Source organism: Zingiber officinale, chromosome 4A, assembly GCF_018446385.1.
Source record: "Zingiber officinale cultivar Zhangliang chromosome 4A, Zo_v1.1, whole genome shotgun sequence".
NCBI lineage: Eukaryota > Viridiplantae > Streptophyta > Magnoliopsida > Zingiberales > Zingiberaceae > Zingiber > Zingiber officinale.
Window position 1 is genome coordinate 163,229,331 of NC_055992.1, and position 24,981 is coordinate 163,254,311.

At 40.7% G+C, this 24,981-nt stretch overlaps 4 protein-coding genes across 6 annotated transcripts; 1 reads left to right on the forward strand and 3 right to left on the reverse strand.

Annotated features, from left to right (window-relative positions):
- Nucleotides 1-48: 48 nt before the first annotated feature.
- Nucleotides 49-2,413, reverse strand: LOC121973869. Of its 2 annotated transcripts, XR_006109783.1 has the most exons (4): nt 2,016-2,413; nt 1,711-1,932; nt 471-621; nt 49-312 (listed from the first exon to the last, which is right to left on the reverse strand). XR_006109783.1 is itself a non-coding variant. In XM_042525217.1 (3 exons), exons 1-3 carry the CDS (start codon nt 2,262-2,264, stop codon nt 538-540), a joined length of 555 nt encoding a protein of 184 aa, XP_042381151.1. In that variant the 5' UTR covers nt 2,265-2,413; the 3' UTR covers nt 367-537. The 2 variants fall into 2 exon arrangements, 1 of the variants encoding a protein (XP_042381151.1); XM_042525217.1 differs by lacking the exon at nt 49-312 and having other exon boundaries at nt 367-621.
- A 481-nt stretch (nt 2,414-2,894) lies between these two features.
- LOC121972193 (ATP-dependent Clp protease proteolytic subunit 6, chloroplastic-like) lies at nt 2,895-7,752 on the reverse strand. The gene is made up of 9 exons (XM_042523883.1): nt 7,539-7,752; nt 7,405-7,442; nt 6,477-6,540; nt 5,064-5,268; nt 4,854-4,919; nt 3,606-3,746; nt 3,447-3,500; nt 3,294-3,386; nt 2,895-3,214 (listed from the first exon to the last, which is right to left on the reverse strand). Exons 1-9 carry the CDS (start codon nt 7,613-7,615, stop codon nt 3,167-3,169), a joined length of 786 nt encoding a protein of 261 aa, XP_042379817.1. The 5' UTR covers nt 7,616-7,752; the 3' UTR covers nt 2,895-3,166.
- Nucleotides 7,753-8,595: 843 nt separating this feature from the next.
- Nucleotides 8,596-13,431, forward strand: LOC121972192 (acidic leucine-rich nuclear phosphoprotein 32-related protein-like). Of its 2 annotated transcripts, XM_042523882.1 has the most exons (3): nt 8,596-10,273; nt 11,660-11,962; nt 12,756-13,431. In XM_042523882.1, the coding sequence occupies exons 1-2, from the start codon at nt 9,080-9,082 to the stop codon at nt 11,921-11,923; spliced, it is 1,458 nt and encodes a 485-aa protein (XP_042379816.1). In that variant the 5' UTR covers nt 8,596-9,079; the 3' UTR covers nt 11,924-11,962; nt 12,756-13,431. The 2 variants fall into 2 exon arrangements, with proteins under 2 accessions (XP_042379816.1, XP_042379815.1); XM_042523881.1 differs by lacking the exon at nt 12,756-13,431 and having other exon boundaries at nt 11,660-12,067.
- Nucleotides 13,432-18,212: 4,781 nt separating this feature from the next.
- On the reverse strand, nt 18,213-24,466 carry LOC121972195 (probable LRR receptor-like serine/threonine-protein kinase At2g16250). Its single transcript, XM_042523884.1, has 4 exons — nt 21,985-24,466; nt 19,606-19,734; nt 19,309-19,331; nt 18,213-19,220 (listed from the first exon to the last, which is right to left on the reverse strand). The coding sequence occupies exons 1-4, from the start codon at nt 23,898-23,900 to the stop codon at nt 18,640-18,642; spliced, it is 2,649 nt and encodes an 882-aa protein (XP_042379818.1). The 5' UTR covers nt 23,901-24,466; the 3' UTR covers nt 18,213-18,639.
- Nucleotides 24,467-24,981: the final 515 nt, after the last annotated feature.

Below are 24,981 nucleotides of genomic sequence, written 5' to 3' on the forward strand. Positions count from 1 at the left end.
TGGGAGCTTTTCAGATTCAGTTTCTATAATTATGGTCTTTTTCCTAACTGACAAAAGAAACTGATGACACAACACTGATAGCTTGTTTACATCATTACATGGATGGATGAATGGAGGAGGAGAATAAGCAAGAGAATGGAGCAAAGAACAGCACGAGAAAAAGTTTTCTTTTTTAAAAAATAGCCATTCATGCCCAGACGAAAAAACTTGTCCTTTTCCATTTTCTTCTCCTTCCTCTTGTCTCGGATTCATCCAGACAAGTAACCAAGTCATGAATGGAGCATCGAGAAGTTGAAAGTAACAACTAATTATCTACAAAGACAGACAGTTGCGATCGATCAACAAGCTAAGAAATGCAGTTACAAATTCAGCTAAAGCACAGTTGGTATTGCCTAAAGCACATAATCTGCCAAATGTAGGATTTAGAGAAAGAAGAAGGTAATCAGAACAACTTTTCAAAGGTAGCTTACATCAGTGATTGTTGGAGAAGCAGTAACTTGACATTGGTAACTTTGTCAGAAGCCAAATACACATCTGCTATCGAGCATCAGAAGACGAGGACCCTGACACCAACGAAGAAATGCCATCTCGAAGTCTTTGGTTCCTCTTTATTTCAGCAGCCTGGAAGACAAGCAAATTTTACTATAAAGTATTCAACTGCAAAATTCATAACACTTGTGAGAAGTAATTATTTTGCAATCGACCAAAAAATACTGTTAATCTAATGCTTGGGAAATAAAGGGAACCTAATAGTCACAATTATGCATTCAAATGCATTTTCTAGAATATTGGATCTCACTTGAGTCACCCCATCTATTCAAGAAGTTTGGGGGTAGGTGCTGATGAGCACATTGAACTATTGAAGGGACTGAGAGCCATCACAGCTCAAACATAGATCTTATTGGGCACGCTCTGCCACTGAGCTAATAACCCATCGTTTGATCCTCCCCAATTCAAGGCCGATGCCAAATGCATGAAACAACTAACCTTCTCTTATTTTTTTACATCCCCATTTCCCTCTCTTCACTAATATAAAATTCTTTTGGCATTTCTAACAATATCAAGTATCTCCTATCTTGACCTTTGTAATTTTCGAAGTTTTAACCCCAGTTAAAGGAGGGAAGAAACTATTTAGTTATGATTTGGATCCTAAACTCAAGTAATTAATGGGGTATACAATCCAGGGGGGTGTTTGGTTGCAATCTGAATCTGCTATTATATGTTTGATCTGCTTTTGTTACTTTTAACGTGGAAGTGGTAGATTTCTTAACGTGGTCAATGACAATGAGTTTTCATGTGTGTCCACATATAGTAAACAATGAGTTTTTGTTTGTATCTTAATGTTCACAAGTCATTGGAGACAAAAATTCACAGCTGTTTTCCATTTGACTAAGATAACTCCAAGAATGAAGATTAACAGAACTGGATGCCTCAAATTTACTAACACCAGGTAAACCATCTTGAACAAATTCCATCTCTCTAGTCACATTAGAACAATGAGTCCTAGACACATCGTGATGATTTGATGAAGCTTTTGATGATATTTTCATATGAAATTTGTTCATAGAAGATAAAGTCCTTAACTTACAAAAATTCCAGGAAGATGTAAGCGAGTAGAGTAAGGAAATTGCAAGTATAGGAAGAGGAAACTCATTGATTGCCCAAATCTAACAAATATCCCGAAATTGAAAACCTGGGCAGTGGATCTACCTTGGGATTTCGTGGGGGAGCCTCTGGATCGAGCATCCGCAACGACATTCGAGCGATCTCAGCGACGGCAGCGTCCCTGGCGTCGGGGTCGTCGCCGGAAAGGTCCTGGTACGCCGCCTCGAACGCTTCCTGCCAGAACCTCGGCAACCGGATCCGGCGAGTTTGGGCGTGGGCGTACACGTCCCACATGTGCCTCACCGCCTTCTCCCGCTCTTCCATCTCCTACTAAGCCACCGAAAGGAGCGTCAGCGATGCAAACAGAGATAGCATTGGAGAAACGAAGGGGGGATTGAATAATCACGGACCAGAACGTCGAGATCCGGGTTAACCGCGACGGGGACGTCAAAGTCGTGGGCGAGGCGGTTGAGGTCGCCGGCTGACCATCGGAGGGTGACAGTGCCGGTGAGCATGGACCAGAATGCAAGGAGGAGGATGGCCGCAAGCGCCCAGAACCTGTATCGGCCCTTGCCGAAGACGCCAGCGTCGGCGGTTGAAGAAGGAGTCTTGGGATCCGACGAAGGAAGGAGATCCGCGCCGCCTTCCTTAACCATCATCGTCGGATGCAAACCCCAATGAGCGATTCGTTTCGATTCGATTCGATTCGGCAGAAGACGCCTCTCCCCTTTCAATCCACCGCCAGAGAGGAGAAGAAGGTACCGATCGATCGCAGTTGAGGAGTGTGGAGCGAATGCGGTACAATTCGCGGCCTTCCGCTCGTTATATTTGCGGGTGTTCGGAGAGATGTGGTGAATCAGTGAGTGAACAGGCGGACCCAACTAATTCAACCCGTTAAAGACCGATCGGATCCGAAAACGATAATTTTATTGTTATTAAATAAATCAGAAAATAATAATAATAGTACTTTATTATATAAATAAGTTAATTAGAAAGCATTTGTTGTCTATTCGAAAATTTTAATATTAGTTGAATGCTGAGATTTGGATGTACTCGAACTCGAACTCGAACTCGAGCTCGAGCTCGAGCTCGAGCTCGAGCTTGTCGAATCCTCACTAGTTTGTCTTGTGACTCGCCGACGGAGCACGGGGCAGCTACCGACAAGTCAAGGAGCGGGCTGAGAAGGCAGAGACGCAGTCTTCCACCATGAGAGCAGCAGAGGGGAAAAAAAACAAAGTAGAGAAAGGAAAGAAAAATGCACAATCTCCAACCAATGACACGCGGAAATGTAATTAAAACAAACATGAAATGATCAATGAAAATGACCAAAGAACAACCTCCAAAGTATGGTCTTAGTCAGTGAATGATAATTTACAAACTAAAAAGTATCTATGGGAACAAAATCAATTAATCAAACATAAGGAATCTTTGTAGTGTCATTTCATTGCAAGGCTTTCATCTCCAACTTTTCCTGGTAATATGATCTATTCGAGTCTGTGAATGATACCAGCGTCCGTGATTTGGTCATCAGCAATATCGATTTCTTATTGTTTGTTTGCAGCTAATACAGTGTCTCCAATACACCATCGATGAGACCAAAATCCATAGCCTGGAAAGGTTGAAAGTGTGTTACATCAGTTTGTTTTAACTTGTTGCTTTGTAAATCATCAAAAATACAACAGAATTACCTCGGCAGCAGAGAAATAACGATCCCGTTCGATGTACTTTTGAATTACCTCCAGAGGTTGGCCAGTAAATGCAGCAAACATTTTATCGATTTTCTGCAAGTAGAAAGTAATTTAGAACCTATAGACAAAGAAGTCGTTCAAGAAGACACTCACATGACGGTTCTGAACAGCTTCGTCAACTTGACGCCGAACATCCTCCACATGGCCCTGCACACGAAGTTTATAGGAATTACTAGATAGGTATTTATTTTTTTCAGAGCTTAAAGATGATTAATGTAATAAACAATAATAAACAATGAATTCTAACCATACCCCACATCCACTTTGCAGTTGATGTATCATTATCCGGGCATTAGGCATAGCATAACGCATCCCCTTCTCTCCGCCAGCAAGAAGAAGCGAAGCCTGGCTAGCTGATATTCCAAAGCATATTGTTCCCACCTTCGGTTTTATCTGGTTATTCATTTAGACCGAACTGAAAATTAATATCCTTGGCATGTCACAATATTATTTTTACTGTACTTTCAAGGTAAACAGAAAATAACTAGAAGAAAATTTTATTCTTAAGAATAAGTGTGCTAAAAATATGAGTGTAGTTTTCAGTGCATTAAGAAATGAACTGATGCAATTTTGCAACTGTCATGCAGACTAGAATTTTTTTTTTAAAAAAAATTAATAAAATTCTTGAATATCAACCAGATTTAAGCTTCCTGACATTGGTTTCGGTTGAGTAAGAAATGACAAGCAAGAATACAACTAAAGTGCAAAAGTGAACAGCACAAATACTAGAATTTTGTTTCTTTATGGTCTAGCAAGACTGGATATTTATCAAAACAATTGGGAACCACAGAATTTGGAATCACTCGGAACTGAGTGATTCTTTGATGACTTCAAAGTGATTGTTGTTGGCATTTGAACATTTGGGAAAATTGTCATGAGATTAAGTGTATAAATGCTGAGGATTTTTGTTAGGTTACACAAAGCAAATTTCAAAATGAAGCAAAGCACAGATATGTATATAAAGAAGGCTTCTCAATAAAGGAGAACCAAGGGAGCAAGTTCTTAAATGCCTACTTGCAACATCAGTGGTATCACCAAATCATAAATCAATTATGTTTTAGAATTTGTAAAGTTGTAATTTATTTTATTAAGGAATACTTATAGCAAACTAAAGAGCATTCTTTTGAAACACAAGAACCTGAAGACCTGAAAAAAGATTGCTAGACATCAGATTACCTAAACCTACTGTATAGAGCTAAACAAATACTTGTCAAATTGCTTTGATGTCTAGTTTTGGTCAAGCAAACAACATGAAACAATATGAAAAAAAGCATGGGTGTGAAATACCCCAAAACCAAAAGAATCTACCAAAGAAAAACAACCTTCAGAACATGCAGGAAAATGCAATAAATCCCGTTCTGGTATATATCTGACTCAGTACATAGATAAAAATGAAGTGCAAAACAAACTTAAACCAATTAAATAATGAATGGCTAACTCGGAAAGAAATGTGTTCAATGATGGCTTTTCATAGAAAACTTAACAGTGGGATCCACTTACCCAGGACATACAATCATAAATTGCAAGGACAGAATACACACTCCCACCAGGGCAGTTTAGGTAGATCTAGCAAAAAAATTGGTGGCCCTGAGTCATTAGGAAAGAAAGAGAAAAACAGATAAACAGGAAAAATGGAAAGATAAAACTGATAGAAGTTCAGAATCTTCTGATTGTTAGAAATATATCAACTGATTTTAGATTATCAAATACCAGGATGTCAGCATCCTCATCAACAGTAGCAAGTGTCACAAGTTGTGATATAACACGTTGGGCCACTTGTGAGTTAATTGGTTGCCCAATGAAGATTATGCGATTGCGAAATAATACAGTAGAAAGATCCAAAGGTCCAGCAGGTGTCTTGATGGCAGGCATAATAGGAGGGTTTTCGCCTTTTGCTCTTATGACTGTATCATATCTACAAGAAAAGTTTACAACAAATCAAAATCTGATAACAAAAAAAAAAAAATAGTGCATAAAGATTAGCCTCAAGAAAGTGGGCATTATCCAGGATGTGATGTTTGCTTCTCCGAACAAATAAGTGTTGGTAACGAGCTGTCAATAATTCTTTTCACAGATGCCAAGTGTAGAACTTGGTAATTATGATATAGCACCAAGAATGATGATGCTAACCAGCCTAACTAATTATTGAATCAGATATCACACCATAACTATCATCCCAGTATTATTTCTTGTTAATGAAAAACAGGAAAGAGGAGTATTGGACAGTAATAGTTACTGAAAAAACCCCAATATATCATTAAAAACGATAATGCAAGACACCATTCAAGACAAATTACGGTCTAGATTTCCCTTTATTCAGCTTCTTAATAGAAAATCTTCAATGTATCTGTATTTTCCAAATACTAATCCACTAGGAAAGCCTTTTCAAAATGAAAAAATATTACAAAATGTTCACTACACACTAACTGCACATAATCAAAGATAAACATCCCATAGTTACTCTAAGAAGTATATATAGGAGGCTAAAGTTTTCTCAAATCCATAAAAGCTAATCACACTATTATTGTTCTAATACAAAATGTTCCATTTTTAGTGGGAGGTCACAAGCACACAAATAATTTATAAGCAAATTCCTATGTATTCTAAGACAACAATAACAACAATAGTAACAATATAACTAGCAAACAAATACAGTCCACAGTTTCAGTTGCCAGATCAATCAGCTCACACCAAGTTATTGATTTTGTACTTGATCTGTGGCCAAGATATGACAAAAATCAAGACTTCCATTCTTATTCAGTCCCCAGTCCTTGCCTATATTTTTGTCACAGAGGATCCTTAGTAGCAGAATAATTCAATGTACCAATTGAGCACTCTTTTGCTAATACTTGAATATTTAGAATGACATGGATAATATCAGCACTAGAATGATTTAAGTAAGAGCATGCCAAATTCATGACACTTATTTGGCTGCTGTAATCATACAAAGTGAATGACATTGTTCGACTTTTGGCACATTTATTAACCATCACTCTCGTTTACCACCAAAGCGCCAAAACTCTAAATTTATATGGGATAAGATTTGTTTAACTGTGAATAACCATAGTCAAGTGACTTTTTGCACAGAAAATTGACAATGTATGAAGCTACAAAAGCACATACCTAAGAGAACCATTTTGTTGTTCATTGAGCTTCAAAGACAAACTATTAGCCCTACTCTGCTTGCCTGCATATGGGTTTCAAGGAACAAAAAAAAAAACATCCAGATCTATCAAGGCATCCAAATAAGTTCATAAGGTTTTTTCTGTAATAAAATAAGTAATAATTCCATAAAAGGGATGGGAATTTTACATTAATTTTAGCATAAGGGATTTTTTTTCCCAACAAAAGGATTGGTTCCATGGAGAGGGGATAAAATATGACAGTAGGGTTAATAATTTCAATCCGAAGACAATCTGTGGTTCCAATTTATCATATGAAAAAAATTCACCCTCCCCTTTGACTCATTCAACCCATGAAGTGGCCAAACATTTGATAATTTTCATAATAGATTCCTTCATTTTAGTTCTTGAATTTTATTCGGTCATATCAACAACAACACTGCTTATCTCCAAGTCAGCACCACCAAGCTCACAACCTTGATATGCAACTCCTAGATTACTATACTAAAAAGCTTTTCAGAATTTCTTTTTATTACACCAAATCCAAAAACACTCAAAAGGAAATTACAACAGAAATGACAAATGAATAATTGCATATTCAGTTGTGCACTTGCCTGTGAAATCAAGCAAGGTCATGAGCTTCTTATTCCAACGTATAACTAACAATTCAAAAGCATAGTATACTTGCATAGAGTTCGGTGGAAGGATAAGATTCGTGTAGCAGATCTTAGATAAATGGGACTAAGCTTGACCACGAAATGTTTACAGAATTACAGTGAAGATATTATCAAGAGGATGCATGAACTCCAACTCTATCCTAGAGGAGAAACAATTACATTAAATTCACAAAAACATATCGACAATTTTTAACAAGATCACAGCGTGAACAGCCACTCGACTCATGAATAGCTACAATAAAAGACGCTTACCCGTGAGATGAAGCGAGGCGTGTGGCTTGGCCATGTTTCTGCGAGTAATAGGCGATTAAGTACATCAGACATCCAGAAAGGAAGGATCGGAAATAGAGGAGGAGGGCGACAGGTCAAGGGATTAGGAAGTAAACCTCGAAATAGTTGGTTTCACGGAGTTGGAGAGGGCGGAGGCGGTTCCGAGCGACACGGAGATGGCCAAGGAAGCCATGGGAGCTGCCACGCTGCTCTCTGCTTGCGGAGGAAGGATTGGGAACAGATTGGCGAATCCGCCGAGGGAAGGGACGATGAGAACACAATCGGGTTGGCTTCGATGAAGCTTGACCCAAATGCGATTCTGGACTGAACCGGACCGAACTTTCAAAACGAACCAATTGTATTGGTCAGTTGTCACTTTTGGACCGGTGCAGGGTGTTTAAATTCTAATATTATCAAATAAATAATATAATTAAATATTATCAATTCAATTTAAAACATGATTAATATAATTAAATATACAAATAAATAACATAAAGTTAATTATCTAGTGAAATAGTTTTTAAACATGTTATAGTACTTAAGTTTAGATAATTTTTCTTTTCATAAAATTATTCATTTAAACATATCATTAATTTAATATTATTAATTTCTTTTGCTGATTATTTAGATTTTTTATCATCTCATAAAACACATAACCGCAATTATTGAATTGAGAAATACAATATTATTCAAAGAGCAATTTTTGTATAAACACACAAAAAAAGTAAATTCTAATAAAAGAACCTAAAAGTTTTCAAACGATAATTATCAAACCAATAGAAAATCAAAGCATAGCAAGAAGCGCAAAGTGACTAAAACTTTTAAACCTTATTTTCTAATTTATATGGTAAAAAAAAACAGTCAAAGAGCATTGTCAAGCTTCATCCTTATTAGATAATCGTCTGTATCCTTATTGAAGTTATTAGTTATGAAAATGAATTGTTCCAACAAAAAATTATAATTTGTGTAGAACTTTCAAAAATTAGAGGATGGGGCCAATAGGTCCAATACTAGCTAGCGCTCTTTGCTAACTAAATCAGTATATAAGAGCTAAATTTTGGAGTATTGTTGAAAACTTCGAAAACCTTGAGGGAGCAAAATGGAAATTTCTGCTTTTTTTAATAAAAAATCGTAATATGAAAATTTGGAAAAATATATAAAAATTATAGATAAAAAAGCAGGAGGGGGAGAAGAGAGCAATCGCATCTCGTCTTCTTTGGTGGATGTCCCTCGGAACGATTGCTTTTCTGGTCACATTCAACGAGGAGTGAGAATTTGGGGACGGGAAATTTCTTCTTAGGTTTAGGGTTCCCTCACCCTTTTCCACTACATGGTGTCGGCGAAAGTTTCGTGATCTCTGTTACCTTCGCCCTGTCGCCCCTGATCCTCGTGTGGATCCGATGCAGATCCAGCTATCCTGAGAAATCGATGTATTCTGGCTGTCGATAAGTGTTTATTTTGGATTTACTTGGGTAGTTGTTTTGATTTATCATCGTTGGTCGGGAGTTGTTGTGTTGTTTGCTTCTCGATCCATCTTTGGGATCAGTTTGGTTCTGTCAATCATTAGGGCTTTTACTTGGTTGATTCGGTGGCGGCTTTTTTGGATTCGTGGATTGGTGCTGGTGCCTAGGGTTTCCTGTTTAATTGATTTTGATAGATGGACGAGGCCTGGGAGAGGGCCGTGGAGGCGGCTATAGGAGCTCAGGCGGAATCTTCCTCTTCTGCTTCACCGCCACGGAGCCTCACGCTTGACGGTTCGGTGAAGTGCCTTCATGGTCGGCTTCCTCCGCCGGAGATCCTGGAGAGATATCAATCGCTGGAGGTTCTGTCGATTGCAAACATCGGAGCGTCGTCGCTGGAGAAGTTTCCGCGTCTCCGGAACCTGCAGCGGCTGATTCTCTCTGACAATCGCATTGGCGGAGGACTTGAGTTCCTGGTGGAGGCTGGGCTTGATTCCCTTCGAGATCTCGATCTCTCCAACAACCGGATCCAGTTCCTCGAGGATTTGTCTCCTTTGGCTCAACTCCGGCTTGTATCTTTGGATCTCTATGAGTGCCCTGTGACGAAGATCAAGGATTATCGATCAAGGGTATTTGGAATGATCAGAACTCTGAAATATCTAGATAAGTTGGACGCTGATGAAAATGAACGCCCAGAGTCTGACGAGGAAGATGAGGAAGAGGATGAAGATGAAGATGATGAGGAAGAGGATCCTGGGAGTGGGGAGGTTGACGGAGAAGAATTAGCTGAGAGGATGATAAATGGCGTTGGTAGCAGTACAGCACATACAATAGTTGATGTCGATGAAGAAGAGGACAGTGATGCTGAGGAGGACACTGAGACTGGTATTGGGGCAGATGCTAATGGTTTGGAGAGGGGATATCATGCATCCAATGCATTTAGAGTGGCCCCTATCAGAGCAGCTTCAGTTGAGAGAGAAGAGGGCCAAGATGAAGAGGATGATGATGTTGATGAGTATGAGGAGGAGGATTTGGGAGAGGAGATTGATGTAGAGGAGGAGGATGAAGAAGATGATGACGTCGTTGAGGTTCATGATATAGGAGACAGTGAAGAGGATGATGATGGGGTTGATGAAGGAGAAGAAGAGTTAGATGAAGAGGATGAGGAGGATGAGGATGGGGATATAGAAGAAGATCAGGATGTTCCAGATGACGAGGATGATGGCTTACCTGGAAGCTCAGGGAGATTCATCAATGTAGAAGGGGAGATCGATGGCCATGAGCAAGGTGAAGGTGATGAGGATGAGAATGGAGAGATTGGGCAGGAAGATGTGCAGGAAGTGGATGATGATAGATTTTCCGAAGAAGGTGATGGCGAGGATGAATTTGAGGTATACTTGGTTACTGGAACTTATTATTATATGGTCTATTTTCCGTGCAACAATATATCATTCACTTTTATAAATTATTCTGATTTGTTAATATTACTATATATGTCCGTGTGTTGTGACAGGATAATTAATTTAGTCAGTACATCAAACTAAGTGGTGCTAATGTCAATAGGAAAATTTGTATGAGTTTTTTTTTTGAATTATTCTAGTAATTCTTTATTATGCAACTTTTTTTCATGATGTTTTGATCAACACTAATAAATGCTGACTAGATAGTTAGCTGGTGGGCTTGAGCCAGTTCAAAATTTTCATGTTGAACCTACTTAAAATCTGATTCAGCCTGAAATGCATTAGTGAATAGCTCTTATATCGTAACATATACAACAACTACATAATAGATGAAAATTCAGAGTAGGGTAAATGGATTTTTTAATACCACTTTGTTCTTGATATGTGATAGTATTCTTACTATGCATATTTATTTTTGTGTTGATTATGCATCTGTTTATCCTGTATGTGTATCAAGGCATTTATGCCTATTGAAGTAGCAAAAAATCTCAGCAATTGCATGCTTTGTACACTGAGTTGATACCTTTTTCCATGTTAATTCTTACGACCATGGATTGTCATGCATCTGTTGAACTTTAGTTTTATTTCCTTTTGTTGGAATTGAGATTGTACCAGTATCAATGATGTCTTTTGTTACCAATTCAATATTGAGAATTTCATCTGTTTTTATCTATGGAATAATTTCTAGTGCATCCTTAGCATGTTTGTTTAATGTTATTAATCCTCAAAAATCTGTTAGAATATTTGTTGGTCTTTGTAAGCTCACGAGTTAGTTCTTTCTTTCCTTTTTTTTTTTTAAAAAAAAATGATCCCTAAACATTTGTTTCACATTTAATGCATTTTTTTATAAATGTTATTGTAAATGAGTGGAGTTAATCGAACCTTATTTTGCATTACCATAATTAAATTCTCTTAACTAGTTTGACAATGGTATATTTTTCTAAATATCTTCACATTTGATCAGTAAAAAAGGATTTTAACTTGCTCCTGTTAATTATGGTAGTCGGTTTGAAAATGTTGTTCTTCTCGTTGCAATGATTGATACATTCTTTTTATCCCTTCATTTCTTAGTGGTATTTCTTTTTTCATTCTAAAGTTTTTGTTTTATTTGGAAATTTGCTGCATGTCTTTATTCCATGTGATTGTGATTACTCAGCTGGAAGTGGATTATGCTTGATTTCTCATATTTCTTTGGCCATCATTCCTTTCACTCGTTTACATTATAATTCACATTGTCTTCGAGATTTTGTCTGTCTTTCCTTTTTTTTCTGATCTTGTTTTTTTTCCCCTTGTTTTTCTATAATATCATATTATCAGGATGATGACAATGGCGGGGAGTATCTGGTGCAACAGATCGCTCAACCTCCATTTGAGGAGGCAGCAGGGAGTGATGCTTTGGAGGAAGATGAAGATGACGAGGTCGATAACAATGATGACGGCGTAGAACATCTCCACAGAAATGGCAGAGCATCTCCTCCCCATGCTTCCTCTTCTCGGTCCAATAAGAGGAGGCGAAAGGACAATGACAGTGATGAGGAATCCGAGGAGGAACAACTACATAAGTTCAAGCATCATCCTTGACGGTCTCTGGAATTCCGCTGTGGTTCATGGTTACTAGTGGTGGGTTCTTCCCCTCCTCCTATGTCGTGTATTCTGAACTTACCTACTTAGAAAGACTAGCAAATGCAAGAAAGACATTCAGTTGGGTTTCCTGTTCCCTCCTCATTTCAAGAGTCAGTTATTTATCTGCTTTCAAACGGCAGGCATGTACATCTCTCAACCTCCTTCCCTCCAAACCACCAGGAAGTTTAAATACTAATAGCCGTTGTGTTTTTAGGTCCTTTCCTAGTTCATGTGTTCCTGCGGCTTAGAAAGGCCCAATGAATTTGGTTTGTGCTGGGAAGTTCCAAGTACTAGTACCCGTTACTTTTCCCTTTTTATTTGGGTAGGTTTGTTTGCCCCTTTAGTTAGGTCCTTGCTACTTACTTCATGGTCCACCTGCTGCTCAGAGGGGGTGATATCGTGTTCCTTCACACTTTGAGTAGGTAAGTTCAAATGCTACTAGCCGTTGCCCCTTTCCGTGTAATTTTAAGAGTATGTTTAAAGCCTTCCCATGTTCATGTGTTCCCGCGGCTAGGAATGAGGAGGTATCATGTTCCTTTCGCAGATGGCGTTCGGTTCGGTTCGGTCGTCTATTCTATTGTGTTAATTAATTGCCATGACTTGCCCACATGCTTAACGTGCATCCACTCATCTTAATGTCTTAGCTAATCGATAGAATTGGAGTTGAGATTTTTGGGCTCCGGCAGGGCCCAATGCGGTTCCTTAGGCTTAATAAGATGTATACATGACTCGTCTCAAAAAACCTATATGTAAATGGATTGACTAACTCTAAATTTTGTTCGTCATGTAGGTTTTTGCTCAACCGCGATTGGTGAGACCGAATCAGACCGGCTTCTGTTCTGCACCCTTTTCATGGTACGATGAACGGTCTGCTTGCCGCGGGTTGGTTTGACCGAACCGAGGTAGAACATTAGTATACGAACCCAAGCGTGACCTCCTCGCCCATTACCGAACCGGACCGCTTCTGTATTCCACCAGATATAAGCTGCTCCGTCGCCTACGTCCCCGAAGACGCTGGTGGCGGGTAGCCGCGTGGGGAGGCAACCCGGGTCCGGTGCTTGAGCGGCCGTGCTACCTCGCCGTGGTAGCGGTTGCTGTCAACTTTCTCCCGGACCCCTTGCCGGAAAACTCTTGTAGCTTGGCTCGACTGAACCGGAGAAGATCATCAGAGCTCGACTAAGCCATTCGGCCCATTCCCATACCTCTGCCGCTTCCGTTCCCCGTCGTCCGGTAGTTGAAGACACTCTTAAGCAGTTCCAGCAGCAACGGAGGGCTTCATGGTGGAGGAGCGCTCTGCTACCTCGCCGTGTCGTGGCTTGTCATCAGCTTCGCTTCGCAGCTCTTGCGTCGAGACCCTGCCTTCTTCTTAACTTGGCTTTTTTCTGTCGATGCATTAATTGGTTGGTTTGTTTTCTTTTTTGTTGGTTATTTTGTAAAGGTAATGGATTATTTCCGTGGGGAAGTATCATTAATCTTCTTCTTCAAAGGCTCTCTGGGGTTTTAGCAAAAATATGTTTATAAACTCTTGTGATATCACTCTTTCCTCGTAACATTATTATTTTATTTAATAAGAAAATAATATTGATCTGGGCTGAAATCAGAAAACACAAAAGCCGATTAGGTAGTGTCGAGGTTGATTGCGTGAAGACTTCGAGCAAGAGGAATTTGGTGCCACTCTAGCTCGATCCTGCACGTCAAAGAGAAAAATTAGAAGAGAGAAGCGTCAGTAACCGGATTAAGGAGAGTTGAAGAAAAGGATAAAGAATGATGGTTGTGAATAGTGAACTCTGATAGCGAAGCATATTTACACCTATGAGTTGGAGACTCCCTACATGAATATTAATGTATTTTTAAAATAAAATTGTCTATTCGGACAACTTTCCCCAAAATAAGCCCATCTTTTTGTGCTTTGCAAGATAAAAGCCTCCGTCGGAAGTAATTTTGAGGGTCCGGTGTGATCATGAGTTTTGATATTTGGGCAAAGGATTCAAGTTAGATTTACCCTTATATTTGATATATGTATTTGACTTGTGTATGTTTGCAGGGTATACATATGACTTATTTTGATAGCTTCTGGTCCGGTGAAGGATAGAGCATCTAAGAGACCGTGGACAAGGCAGCAAGGATAAATCGAGGGAAGTACTTTGAGGCATACGTGAATGATAACATTGGGATTGAGCTTGAGTCCATACTCCCTCAATGTTTGGTAAGTTTCATCAATGTTTGCAAATAGATCGTCTGCTCTGAGGGACTTGATCAGGATATTTTGTCCAATCTTCTTCCAGAATAATTTGTTCATAAGTTGTTGATAAGTAGCTTTTGTATTTTTTAGTTTAAATGATATAACATTATAACAATAGGTTCCTTTGGCAGTTATGAAATTAACCTTCTCTTGGTCCTTCTTGGCTAGCGAGACTTGATGGTAGCCCTGAAACGCGTTCAACATGCATATTAGTTAACAACTAGAAGTTGAGTCCACCATCTAGTTGATGTGGGACAAGGGATAATAATCTTTCGGACAAGTTTTGTTCAAATATCCGAAGTTCACACAAATGCATCATTTGTTCCCAAGTTTAGATACTAGGACTACATTGGCCAACCAGCTCGGGAACTATACTTGTCGAATGTGCCTTGCCTTGAGTAGATTATCGACTTTCGCTCGGATGATCTTGTTCTGCTCGGCTCCAAAATCTCTCTTCCTTTGCTTGACAGACCGAGCCTCCAAGAGGACATGGAATATGTGTTCCATAACACTTGGTGAGATGCCAGTGATCTCTTGAGGTGTCCAGACATTGTTGCAGGTTAGACATACGACTAGATCAATCTAGAACTTCGGAGGTAGGTTGATCACTATATGAGTGGTGGCCTCTGATATGCTTGAATGAATCTACATCTTCTCATTCTCTTCATAAATTAGCATTGGGGGAGCTTTATGAATGACGTTGACCTCCACTCGTTGGATCTTCTGAGCGATGCACACTTTGGTCTTGATCATAACTATATAGCACTTGCGTGCTACTAGCTGGTCCCCCCTCACTTCTACCACCGAGTTATCGACCGAGAACTTGATCTTCTGGTAATATGTGGAGATGACTGCTCGGAACTCATTTAATGTCGATTGGCCTAAAATATATTGTAGGCCGAGGGCGCGCCCACTAATGAATGTCAATCAATGGGTCCTCATAAGGGGCTCCTCCCTTAGAGAGATAGTCAATTGGATATGTCCGATCGATTGCATTCCATTGCCAGTGAATCCATATAAGGACATCGTCATTGGATGAAACTCACTCCTCTTAATCTGCAACTAATCGAATATCTTTTTAAAGATGATATTAACAGAACTTCAAGTATCAACAAAAGTATAGTATATATTATAGTTAGCTATAATAACTTTGATGATCAAGGCATCATCGTATGGTACTTCCAACCCCTCTAAGTTCTTAGGACTGAAGCTGATTTTTGACCCGTGTCATGCTCTTAGCTACACCCGACTATGTGGATTTTTTAGTCGGCAAACATGTGACTTCCTGGCTTGATTATAATCTTCATCGGTCGGCCCGCTTGTTATCATGCCAATGTCTCCTCGAGTGGCATTGCCGCGATTTTCTTCTTGTCGAGTCAGGGTATGCTCACCCTCGACTCAGGCGTTTGCCGAAGCCCTGTTCTCTCGCTGTTGGGGCACTTGCTGGGATCGATCAGAGTCTCAGATGTCTCTTCTAGGTGGCCCGTTTGGGGCGTTGATAAGGCCTACTGTTCAGAGACGGTGATTACCAACGAAAGTCCTAGTTGGCCGCTCGACGCCTCCCCTGATTATATCTATAACACTCTTGAGTGCTATGGGTTCCCGTCTAGTGGTAAGTACAAAAAGGTTAGACCCATTGATGGGGCTCAACGAACGGGACCAAATCAACCTCCACATGTTATACAGCGTTTGGCTTATGCTCATGATGATGCAATTGGAGGCTCTATCGAGGTCCTTTGTGTGGAAGAGGAGAGAGAGGAGCCTGACGTTCTGAGGCAGGGATAAGAGTGGGTGTTGCTACCTCCTTCCAAGCGAACTGAGTTTCCTCCACAATGAGGCACTTGGTCACCCTTCTGAGCAATTGGTCGAAATCTCTAGAGGGCTTTTTGCTTAGGGACAGAAAGAAATCCTAATCTATGAGCTCTTGGAAGAAAGCACTCACCAGAATCTTTGAGTGGTCGAAAGGGCGTCCATGGCCATTTGATTAAATTGTTTATGGTTGAATCGTTTAATTTACGCCCTTAGCGCCTCCTTGGCCCTTTGCTTGAGGGAAAATAAGCTTAGAGTGGTCTTGTGGTACTGACGACTGCTGGCGAAGTGGTGGAGAAATACTTTGTGAAAATCCTTGAAATAGCAAATGGAGTCGGTCGGCAGTTAGATGAACCATCTCTGCGTAGAGCTGAAGAGTGTAATCAGAAACACTCAGCCCTTGACACCATCCGTTTACTGATGGAGGATAGCTGCATTTTTGAATTTGAGCAAAGGGCCTTCCAGGTTAGTTGCTCCACCGTACTCTCCGATCACTAAGGGTTGTAAATGGTTCAGTAATTTCTTATCCAATATTTCCTAGGATAACATTGTACTTATTCACTAGGGGAAGCTACAGGTCATTGATGCTTTCCCTTTCCGAACATCCCGAGCAGGTGCATCTCTAGAAGATGATCCTTGGGGCCTCTCCGCTTGACCCATATCATAGAAGGGCGTGCATAATAACGTCCTATGGTATGCTATCGGAGATGGTGGCACAGGTGGAAAACTGATCGACTGTACAGGTACCTGATTGACACCTGTTGGAGGAGGGATTGGGGTTCCTTCTACCCTTGTTCTTCGCTCGGTGTGAGGTTTTTTCATCGAGAATGCTGGGTCGTTCGACAGAGGGTGTCCAGTCATTTGTTGTTGTTGCGTTATCTTCTGTGCCTTGGAGGCCACGAGCAAATCCAGGTCCTCTTGTGACAAAGTAACTGTTGTGAATCTTCTCACTCCTTCCATCTTCACATTTCAGATTTAGGCGAGATTCTCAAAGACAACGCAAATTTGATCCTATATGAAATCAGAGAAGATGGGCATCCGACTAGGTGGCGTCGAGGTTGACTGTGAGAAGACGACTTTGAGCAGGAGGAACCTGGTGCCACTCTTGATCCTACGTGTCAAAGAGAAAAACTAGAAGAGGAAAGCGTTAGTAACCGGACCAGGAGGGATCCCATCATAAATACTCTAACGCTCAAGTTAGACAGAGAGCTAAAGAAAAGGATGAAGAACGGTGGTAACGAATAATGAACTCCGATAACGAAGCATACATGTGCCTTTGGGTGGAACCCCTATATATATTGATGTTTTTTCCTGCACTAAAATCAATGCATTTTTAAAATAGGACCAATTATTCTGACATTTTGACAGTCGTCCCTAAAATAGGCCGACCATTTCTGTGCTTTGTAGGATGGAAGCTTTCGTCATACGAATTACACAGGGAATATTCTCTTAATTCTCTAATAACAGTTATATAAAACATCAAAAAAGAATATTAGACTATTAATACGCTTTGAGGGTAAGACGACTGAGTCCCCTTTAATGTTTGATCAGGCATCACTCTTGAATGTGTTCGGGTCGGAAAAGGAATACTGACCATCTCGAGAACTCGGTCTCTCCGAGGACTCGACTTTCTTGAGAACTTGGTCTCTCTGAGGACTTAGTAACTACTTGGACAAGGAGTCTGGCTAAGCCAAGTGGACTTGACTCGAGATTCCATTGAGCCGGGAGGATTCTAGATCTGATCGAACTTTTTGTCTGATCGACTGGACTATTTGGCTAAGTCATACGACTGTGCTTACTCGGTTCTGAATTAAATTAGGATGGCTTAGGATTTCATCGCGCTAGGACTCGAAATCCGATCGGACAAGAGATCCAATTGATTAAACTATTCAACCAAACTATACCACCATATACTAGCTTGAGTATTGATCCTTTCATGATTTTGATGATCACATCAGCCAACTTTTTAACTTCGATCACAACCTGCCTTATTCCGTTATTCGCCATATCAAACATGATACAAATATAATATATTCAACCTTTTTTTGCTTTCTTTACTTTATCTATTTGCATTCATCATTTTTTTTTTTTGACGAATGCTAAAATCAAATTTTTTTTTTCTGGAGCACACGAGTGTGCCTCCCTAATCTGAGAGCCAAATTCTAAGTCAAAAGTTTCCAGAATCCACCTCCAACATGATAAAAAGGAGAATTAATCCAATATACAGAAAAATTACATGAGAAAAGAATTTCATCTCGTTTTATACCATCAAAGAACCGAGAGCAAGAACAAACAGCAAAACAGGAAAAGAAAAAGAAAGAAAGAAAAAGAATCAGCATCTCTATCACTCTAATCCCCTGTCAGCTCCATATACCTACAAATCCTCGAGCCTTGTGCCTCGAGAACCAGCTCTCTGCCAACCCAAATGTGTGAATAATGCACAAGTGAGAGCAAAGATGAAGAATCCAACACAAGCAACACATATCAATCTGAACCGAGGTTTGCTGATTTTTCGCGGCAGCCAATCGATGATGCCGATAGCCGAGAACTCGAATCAGGAGCCCGCCATATTTGATTTACCCGAATCAGAAAACAAAAACAATAAAAAGAAGATCTTTTCTTGTCAATCCTCCATGTCACGTATACCTGAAGGCTCTGGGAATATCTCCTTTGAAGGCCTCTTGCGTGAGAATGACTGCTCCCCGCCACTTCCTTGAGACCTGCTAGTGCCTGAACGCTTTAGAGTTTGATCCTCTCTTAATTGCCCCGGCACTGATACAATCTCCGATGAACTGCGCCGCCAACTCCCCATGAATGCAGCATTCCACGACCCCCTCGATGAAGTAGCCCTCAGCCTGGCTGAGCCGGAATTGTTGTCTTCCCTCACTACCTTGAGAGGGTTTTCCAATGCTTTGAGAATGTATCGCACGGGTGGACGCTTATTCGGCCTTGGATTCAGGCAAGACTTTGCCACAATTGCCATGGCCCAGACCTCCTCCAAGTGATCCTCATCCACGACGAGGAACGGATCAACTATTTTTGTCACCAGTTCCTTCTCGTACACATTGATGTACTGAAGTGTGTGGTCGAGCCAGTCGTTCGCTGCCGCATCGTTCGAGCCACTGATTCCGAGCTTGCCAGTGACCAGCTCAAGCAAGACCTTCCCCAAACAGTATACATCGTATGCACATATTGCAGGAGGCCCTGCAAATTCAAGAACATGAGAGAACACATAAGAACTAAATGACACGATCAAACAAGGAAAGAAAAGCAGTTTCAGAAGGTTCCCTACCAGAGATTCCATGTTCTGATGTCCTGTTCACCAAAGAAGAGAAGATTTTGTCAGAATGAAACTTACTCTAAACTAATTGAGATCGATATCATAAACTTTAATCTGTCACTGAATATATTCTTGTGACATATCATTTAAGTGTATTACAAAGATGAGATGAATATCCAAGGCAAACAATTGCATAGATAACCAAGAAGCTAAATCAATCTTTGTGGATCGATACATAAACCGGTAAATATAGAATCAGGTGGAACTAGGATTTAATTCTATATTTATTGGCAAATGAAAGCAACTTACTGTGATAGTCTCAAAAGCCTAGTGAACACGTTTTGGTGTGCTTCGCCTTCCTGAGCACAAATCTCACTTAAACTTCCAAGCCTGACTTCAAATTTGTCATCGAGAAGGATACTGCTTGCTTGGATGTCTCTGAGAACACAATAAATTGCAGTTTAATGAAACAGATTATATGGTACTTCTGTTGACGAGGATTAATATTTTATGTCACCACAAAACATGGTAAGTATTTTAGTTTGACATCACAAATCCAAAACATTACATGGAGTATTCATTTAGGAAATCAGATCAGCAACAAGAAAAGCATAGACAGTAAGAATTGTGAGAGTTAATGGTTCAGATATGTACTCAGGAAAGAATTAATTTTAGCTTCTATATCAAGGTGTTTGTTGAAGGTGGGAAGCCAAATTAGACATCCTATACAAGACAATGGAATATGATTTTAAAAATTATTCCATGCCAATAAGTGCGGGCGAAGCTTATCATTTCATCTGCCAAGAGGTAGATGAAACAAATTTGATACCCTGGACACAACGGAAGCATAAAGACTCTGTGATCAAAAGCAGCAAGCTTCCATGATCACAAGATTTAGGTTTCCTCTATTTCACGATGAGGCTTCTACAACAAGGCAAACCATGATAAGAATCATATTTCAAAACTTGAATGAATTCATATACTAATCATGAATTAACAAGTGGAAGGAGATCGATCAATTTCTATCCTCATCAGAAATTATCTACAAAATTGCCACACAAAACGAAAAATTAAACTGTTCTTGCAACACAAATCTTATTCATTATAATTTAACAAAAGCAACAAGAAATCAATTGCAGAGTAGAATAATCTAGTGTGATTTGGTTCGGAGTCCTATCTATAATCTATAGTATTCAGAAGTTTTTAATTCAAGTTAGAATGATAAGATGCTCGAAAGAAAAAAGAAGCAATTGTTTTGATGTCGAAATAAGCCATATGTTGTGTAGATAAATATAAGGATGCATTGAGTAGAGTTGAATGAAAAGGAACAGGAATGCTACATGGTTGAGGATGACCTTGAGAGCTCCCCCATGAAACTTGTGTTTCATGTGTCAAAAAGTTAATGAAAAATATTTATTTTCATTTTCATTTCAATTTTCAAATTCTATTCTTTGAAAATGAACATGGGACCAAAAAAGAAAAAACTAAACGAGGCTGAAGAATTGCAGATGAAAGATAGCTCATTTCACCAAAAGCAGGATCTAGAATTGTAGTAGCCATTTTGAGACATCTCAGCAGTATAAAATATTGTTAGGTCGTAGCACATATATCTTCAGAAGAAAAAAAAAAGGATAAAAATGATAACTAGAAGATATTTAATTATTTTACATAACTGTACTTGGTTCAGATATATGATTGCTATTTGGTAAGAGAAAGATTCAGATGCAGAAGAATAATGTAAAAAATGCCTGCTTAGCACTTTAGTTGGAGGAGATGCTTATAAAGGCATAGAAAGTACTGAGAGCGCCACTTATCCAGATAGAAAGATTGAAAAAGATGTTGGCAATCTTGAAGACCATCATGAAAAGTTACAAAAAATCAAGAGATGGTCATGGTTAAGCAAGAATCATCTATCTGAACCTTAGAACATTTCAAAGCAGTAGATTATTTATCATAGAGGTAATTTAATGTGAGTACATGCCATTTAGAAATGTAGCTAATCCCAAATTGAAACAGTACCTACTGTTGATCACATATAGATTAGAAATCAGAAGTGAATGCAGTGTTCATTGACAGATTGAGAGCTAATACTAAACATATGACAGTTGGAATGCAAAGACCAAGAGAAGCCAGAGCTTCAAACTGGTTATGCTGGTCCAATAGCATGGATTGAACAAAACTAAATTTACTTTAGGAAATCCAGTGTAAAATCCCACTCCTAGTTGACAAGGTTATTTGCACTAGCATGAACTTGGTTCTTTGAAATCAATGACACTAACACACTTCTAAGGGAATGGAAATAAAGAGAACATAAGATGCATAAATCCAAAAACCAAAATTCAGAAGCACTAGACATGATATATACACTAAAATATATCCCATAAATCATATTTTACATAAAGGAAAATTATATGAATTTAAAGACAGCCTAAAAAATCTTAAACATCACATATTCTATCCAAATAACTAATTCTATTTAAATCATAGACATAAGACTTGGTGTGCCTTGCCTACCAATCAGATCAAGTAGCAGAGTGTTGAAACTAATAACCTTGACAAATAGAACGGATGAAAAATTAACAAGCTAACCATATGTTTCTTGAAACTTGTTTGTCAAACAGAGATCAAATGAGAGAGAACAGGTAAAACGAGTGACCAGGCTTTACTGCAATTATATAATTGCATTACCTATGAACGAGTGAAGGCGAACATTCATGATGAAGATAATTTAGAGCCTCGGCAATGCCTGTTGCAATCTTCAATCTCTTTATCCAATCCAATGACTGCAGCCCTTCTTCCAGCTCAGGTTTCCTCTGCAAAGCTGATGAGAGGTCACCGTTTGGCACCAATTTATATATAAGGAACTTCTCATTCTCCTTCTCCAAACAGTGGCCTAGAAATGGCACCAAATGTTCATGCAAGCCCTTGGAGAACAAATCCAACTCTCCAGCTAGAGCATCTCTCTTGAGCTTTTGTAAATCCATCCTCTTCACGACGATAGGAATCCCTCTTTCCAGAACACCACGAAATATATCACCTGAGTGTCCATGCTTGATGAGGTTTTCCTCACTGAAGTCCAAAGTAGCTTGGACCAACTGCTCATAAGTGAAGGGCTCTCCTACAGCTGATAAGTTGACATGGACAGCAGGACCCAGGGTTCCACCATCAGAAGAGGACGCTACGACTTCCCTACTTTGCTGCTGTTCAGCTTTCCGTCGACCAGATTTCTTGCAACAAAATATCAGTAAAAGAACCAATGCTACAAGAACCAAAGTACCACCTATTGCCCCGATGAGTATATAAATTAAATTCCGATTCCTCCTCCTGTGAGTACTTGAAGGTGCAGGGCTTGGGGGGGTCGCACCCCCATTGTAAGGTAACCCTCTCTCTGAATAGAACTGCATACAGACCTCTGCACTCCTTTGATTTGTAGCATTTTGAAAGCAATTCAATCCGACTGAGACATTGCTGCGCAAGTTTTCAAATGGCAAGGCACCTTCTAGGAAATTTACCGATACATCCACAATTCGAAATTGGTTAAAAATGCTCACAAAGCTAGAAGAGATGCTACCATAGTAAAGATTGTTTGACAGATCAAAGAGGACGCCACTGACATCGTTGTTCACAACAGCTGGTATAATGTCTGGGAGTGCCCCAGTGAGGTTGTTGTGAGAGACGTCGAATGCTGATAGCTCAGCAAGAGACCAGGCGGAGTCGGGCAATGCCCCTGAGAAGTTGTTGTGGCTTAGCTGGACGGACTGAAGCCGGGTGAGACCGGAGAAGAGATTGGACGAGAGAGGACCTGAGAGCAAGTTGTGGCTCAAGGTCAAATTTTGGAGGCTCCTCAGGTTCCTCAGGTCATCAGGGAGCGATCCGGTGAGGGAGTTGGAGTTCAGGTCAAGAACCGTGAGCGAGGAGAGATCGCCGAGCTGCGGAGGAATGGGTCCGACGAGGCTATTGTCAGCCAAGATGAGGACGCTCAAGTTCCTGAGCATGCCGAGAGAAAGCGGCACCACACCGGAGAGTGAGTTGGAGGAGAGGTCGAGGAGAGTGAGGTTGGCAAGCTGACCTAGACTGTAAGGGATGCTTCCGGTGATGTTGTTGCCGGCGAGGTCGAGCATGGTGATCTGAGAAGTGTTGCCTAGACTATCAGGGATTTGACCCAGAACTGAAGCGTGGCGGAGGACGAGTACAGAGAAGGTCGGCGCAAGGTCGCGGCCGAACCAATCGGGAATGGGGCCGGGAAGGGCGAACCCGGTGGCGTTGAAGGATCGGAGCTGGGTGAGGTTCCTCAGCCCGTCAACGGCGAACAGCGGATTACGCCGCCCGAGCCGCGTGCGGCGGAGCCTGGAGAGGTTGATTCCATCGACCCGGCCGGCGGCGCTGCAGGTGACGCCGGCCCATAAAACGCAGGGGTTCGCCCGACGAGGCCAGTCCCGCGCGCGGAGGCCGAGCGAGGCTCGGAGGCCATAAAGCCCCGCGAGATCGGCGGAACTCAGGTTCTGCGCCGCAGCTGCCAGCGCGGTGGCACACAACAACGCGACGATCAGGATGACGCGCATGGCTACGGTTGCTCCATCGGGCGGCAATCCTAAATAGGGCATAGTGGCCGCCAATCACCGCCGTCCTTGCCACCTCTGCTTTGCAAGCAACATTCTTTATCCCCTCCCTTCAATCCCTCCTCCTTGCCCTGCTTCTCCTCTATTACAGCGACAAATCAGAGAAAAAACACCGAAAAAAGGGAGGGATCGAAAAAAAAAAGAGAGAGAGAAAGAAGGTGTAAGAAGTAAGAACAAGTGAAGTAAACCAGCAAAGTTGGGCCGCGCCGCAGAAGCGACCCTTACAGCTACTCCTTCGGGGCGAGTAAAGAGGTTGCAATTAAATGCTCAAAAGAAGATGCCAACTGCCCCTTCTCTCCCACACACACTCGCTTCGCCCTCTCTAATAATGGCGATCATAATAGCGAACAGGCCGAGAAACGAGACATTAAAGCTCGGAATAAAAAAGGAGGGATTTTTAGGGTTAGAGGGAAGAGGATTTAGGGATTTCGTCTCTCCGGCGCGGTGGCGGTGTCGCCGGTGGCGTCATCCGCCGGAGGAGCGAGGAGGCGGAGCTGGGTCTGTGGATCGGGAAGAGTTGACTTCAACGGGAAAAAGAGGGAAAAAAGAAACAACACAGAAAGGCGAGGAAGGTCCAATATTTAAAATATTTATAACTTTCCTTCCCCACCAAAAAAAAAAACTTATTAATTTAATTGCCTTCCAAATTGTTTTTAATAAAAAAACGTTATTTTTTCGAAAAAAGGAGCATTTTTCTAAATTAATGAAAATACCTACCGAATCTTTAAAAAATATATATCCTTCATTTAAACCTCAAAATAATAATAAATCTCACTTTAAAATAAAGATGTTGAAAATAAGAGCTCCCTAAATTTAAGTAATTTAACCCCAAAAAACAAAAGGAGTTATCTGACTCAGCAAGTGGTCGGTCAACGCGCACGGCATCTGGTCAAAGAGGGTAAGTGACCGCAAGTAAACGACACCTCGCGGTCCGGTCTGACCCTTCGGCTCGCGTTTAGGTCGAGGCGGCGGTATTTGGCGGCTCGCGAGCGGAGCGGGTCCCAAAGTCACGTGCCGCCCCCTCCTTGCGATCCTTCGAGGCGCACGTGACGATGGCATGAGAGAT

What these genes read in the sequence shown, in the direction of transcription:
- LOC121972192 (XM_042523882.1), top strand. Translation starts at nt 9,080, where the DNA reads ATGGACGAGGCCTGGGAGAGGGCCGTGGAGGCGGCTATAGGAGCTCAG. An exon ending in ATGGCGAGGATGAATTTGAG is followed by an intron (nt 10,274 to 11,659) that starts GTATACTTGGTT and finishes TCATATTATCAG; the next exon opens with GATGATGACAATGGCGGGGA.
- LOC121972193 (XM_042523883.1), bottom strand. Translation starts at nt 7,615, where the DNA reads ATGGCTTCCTTGGCCATCTCCGTGTCGCTCGGAACCGCCTCCGCCCTC. An exon ending in CAACAAAATGGTTCTCTTAG is followed by an intron (nt 5,269 to 6,476) that starts GTATGTGCTTTT and finishes CTTTTCTTGTAG; the next exon opens with ATATGATACAGTCATAAGAG. An exon ending in GTTATTTCTCTGCTGCCGAG is followed by an intron (nt 3,215 to 3,293) that starts GTAATTCTGTTG and finishes CAACCTTTCCAG; the next exon opens with GCTATGGATTTTGGTCTCAT.
- LOC121972195 (XM_042523884.1), bottom strand. Translation starts at nt 23,900, where the DNA reads ATGCCCTATTTAGGATTGCCGCCCGATGGAGCAACCGTAGCCATGCGC. An exon ending in AGGCTTTTGAGACTATCACA is followed by an intron (nt 19,332 to 19,605) that starts GTAAGTTGCTTT and finishes TTTGGTGAACAG; the next exon opens with GACATCAGAACATGGAATCT. An exon ending in ATCAGAACATGGAATCTCTG is followed by an intron (nt 19,221 to 19,308) that starts GTAGGGAACCTT and finishes TTGAATTTGCAG; the next exon opens with GGCCTCCTGCAATATGTGCA.
- LOC121973869 (XM_042525217.1), bottom strand. Translation starts at nt 2,264, where the DNA reads ATGATGGTTAAGGAAGGCGGCGCGGATCTCCTTCCTTCGTCGGATCCC. An exon ending in ACCCGGATCTCGACGTTCTG is followed by an intron (nt 1,933 to 2,015) that starts GTCCGTGATTAT and finishes GTGGCTTAGTAG; the next exon opens with GAGATGGAAGAGCGGGAGAA. An exon ending in CTCCCCCACGAAATCCCAAG is followed by an intron (nt 622 to 1,710) that starts GTAGATCCACTG and finishes CTTGTCTTCCAG; the next exon opens with GCTGCTGAAATAAAGAGGAA.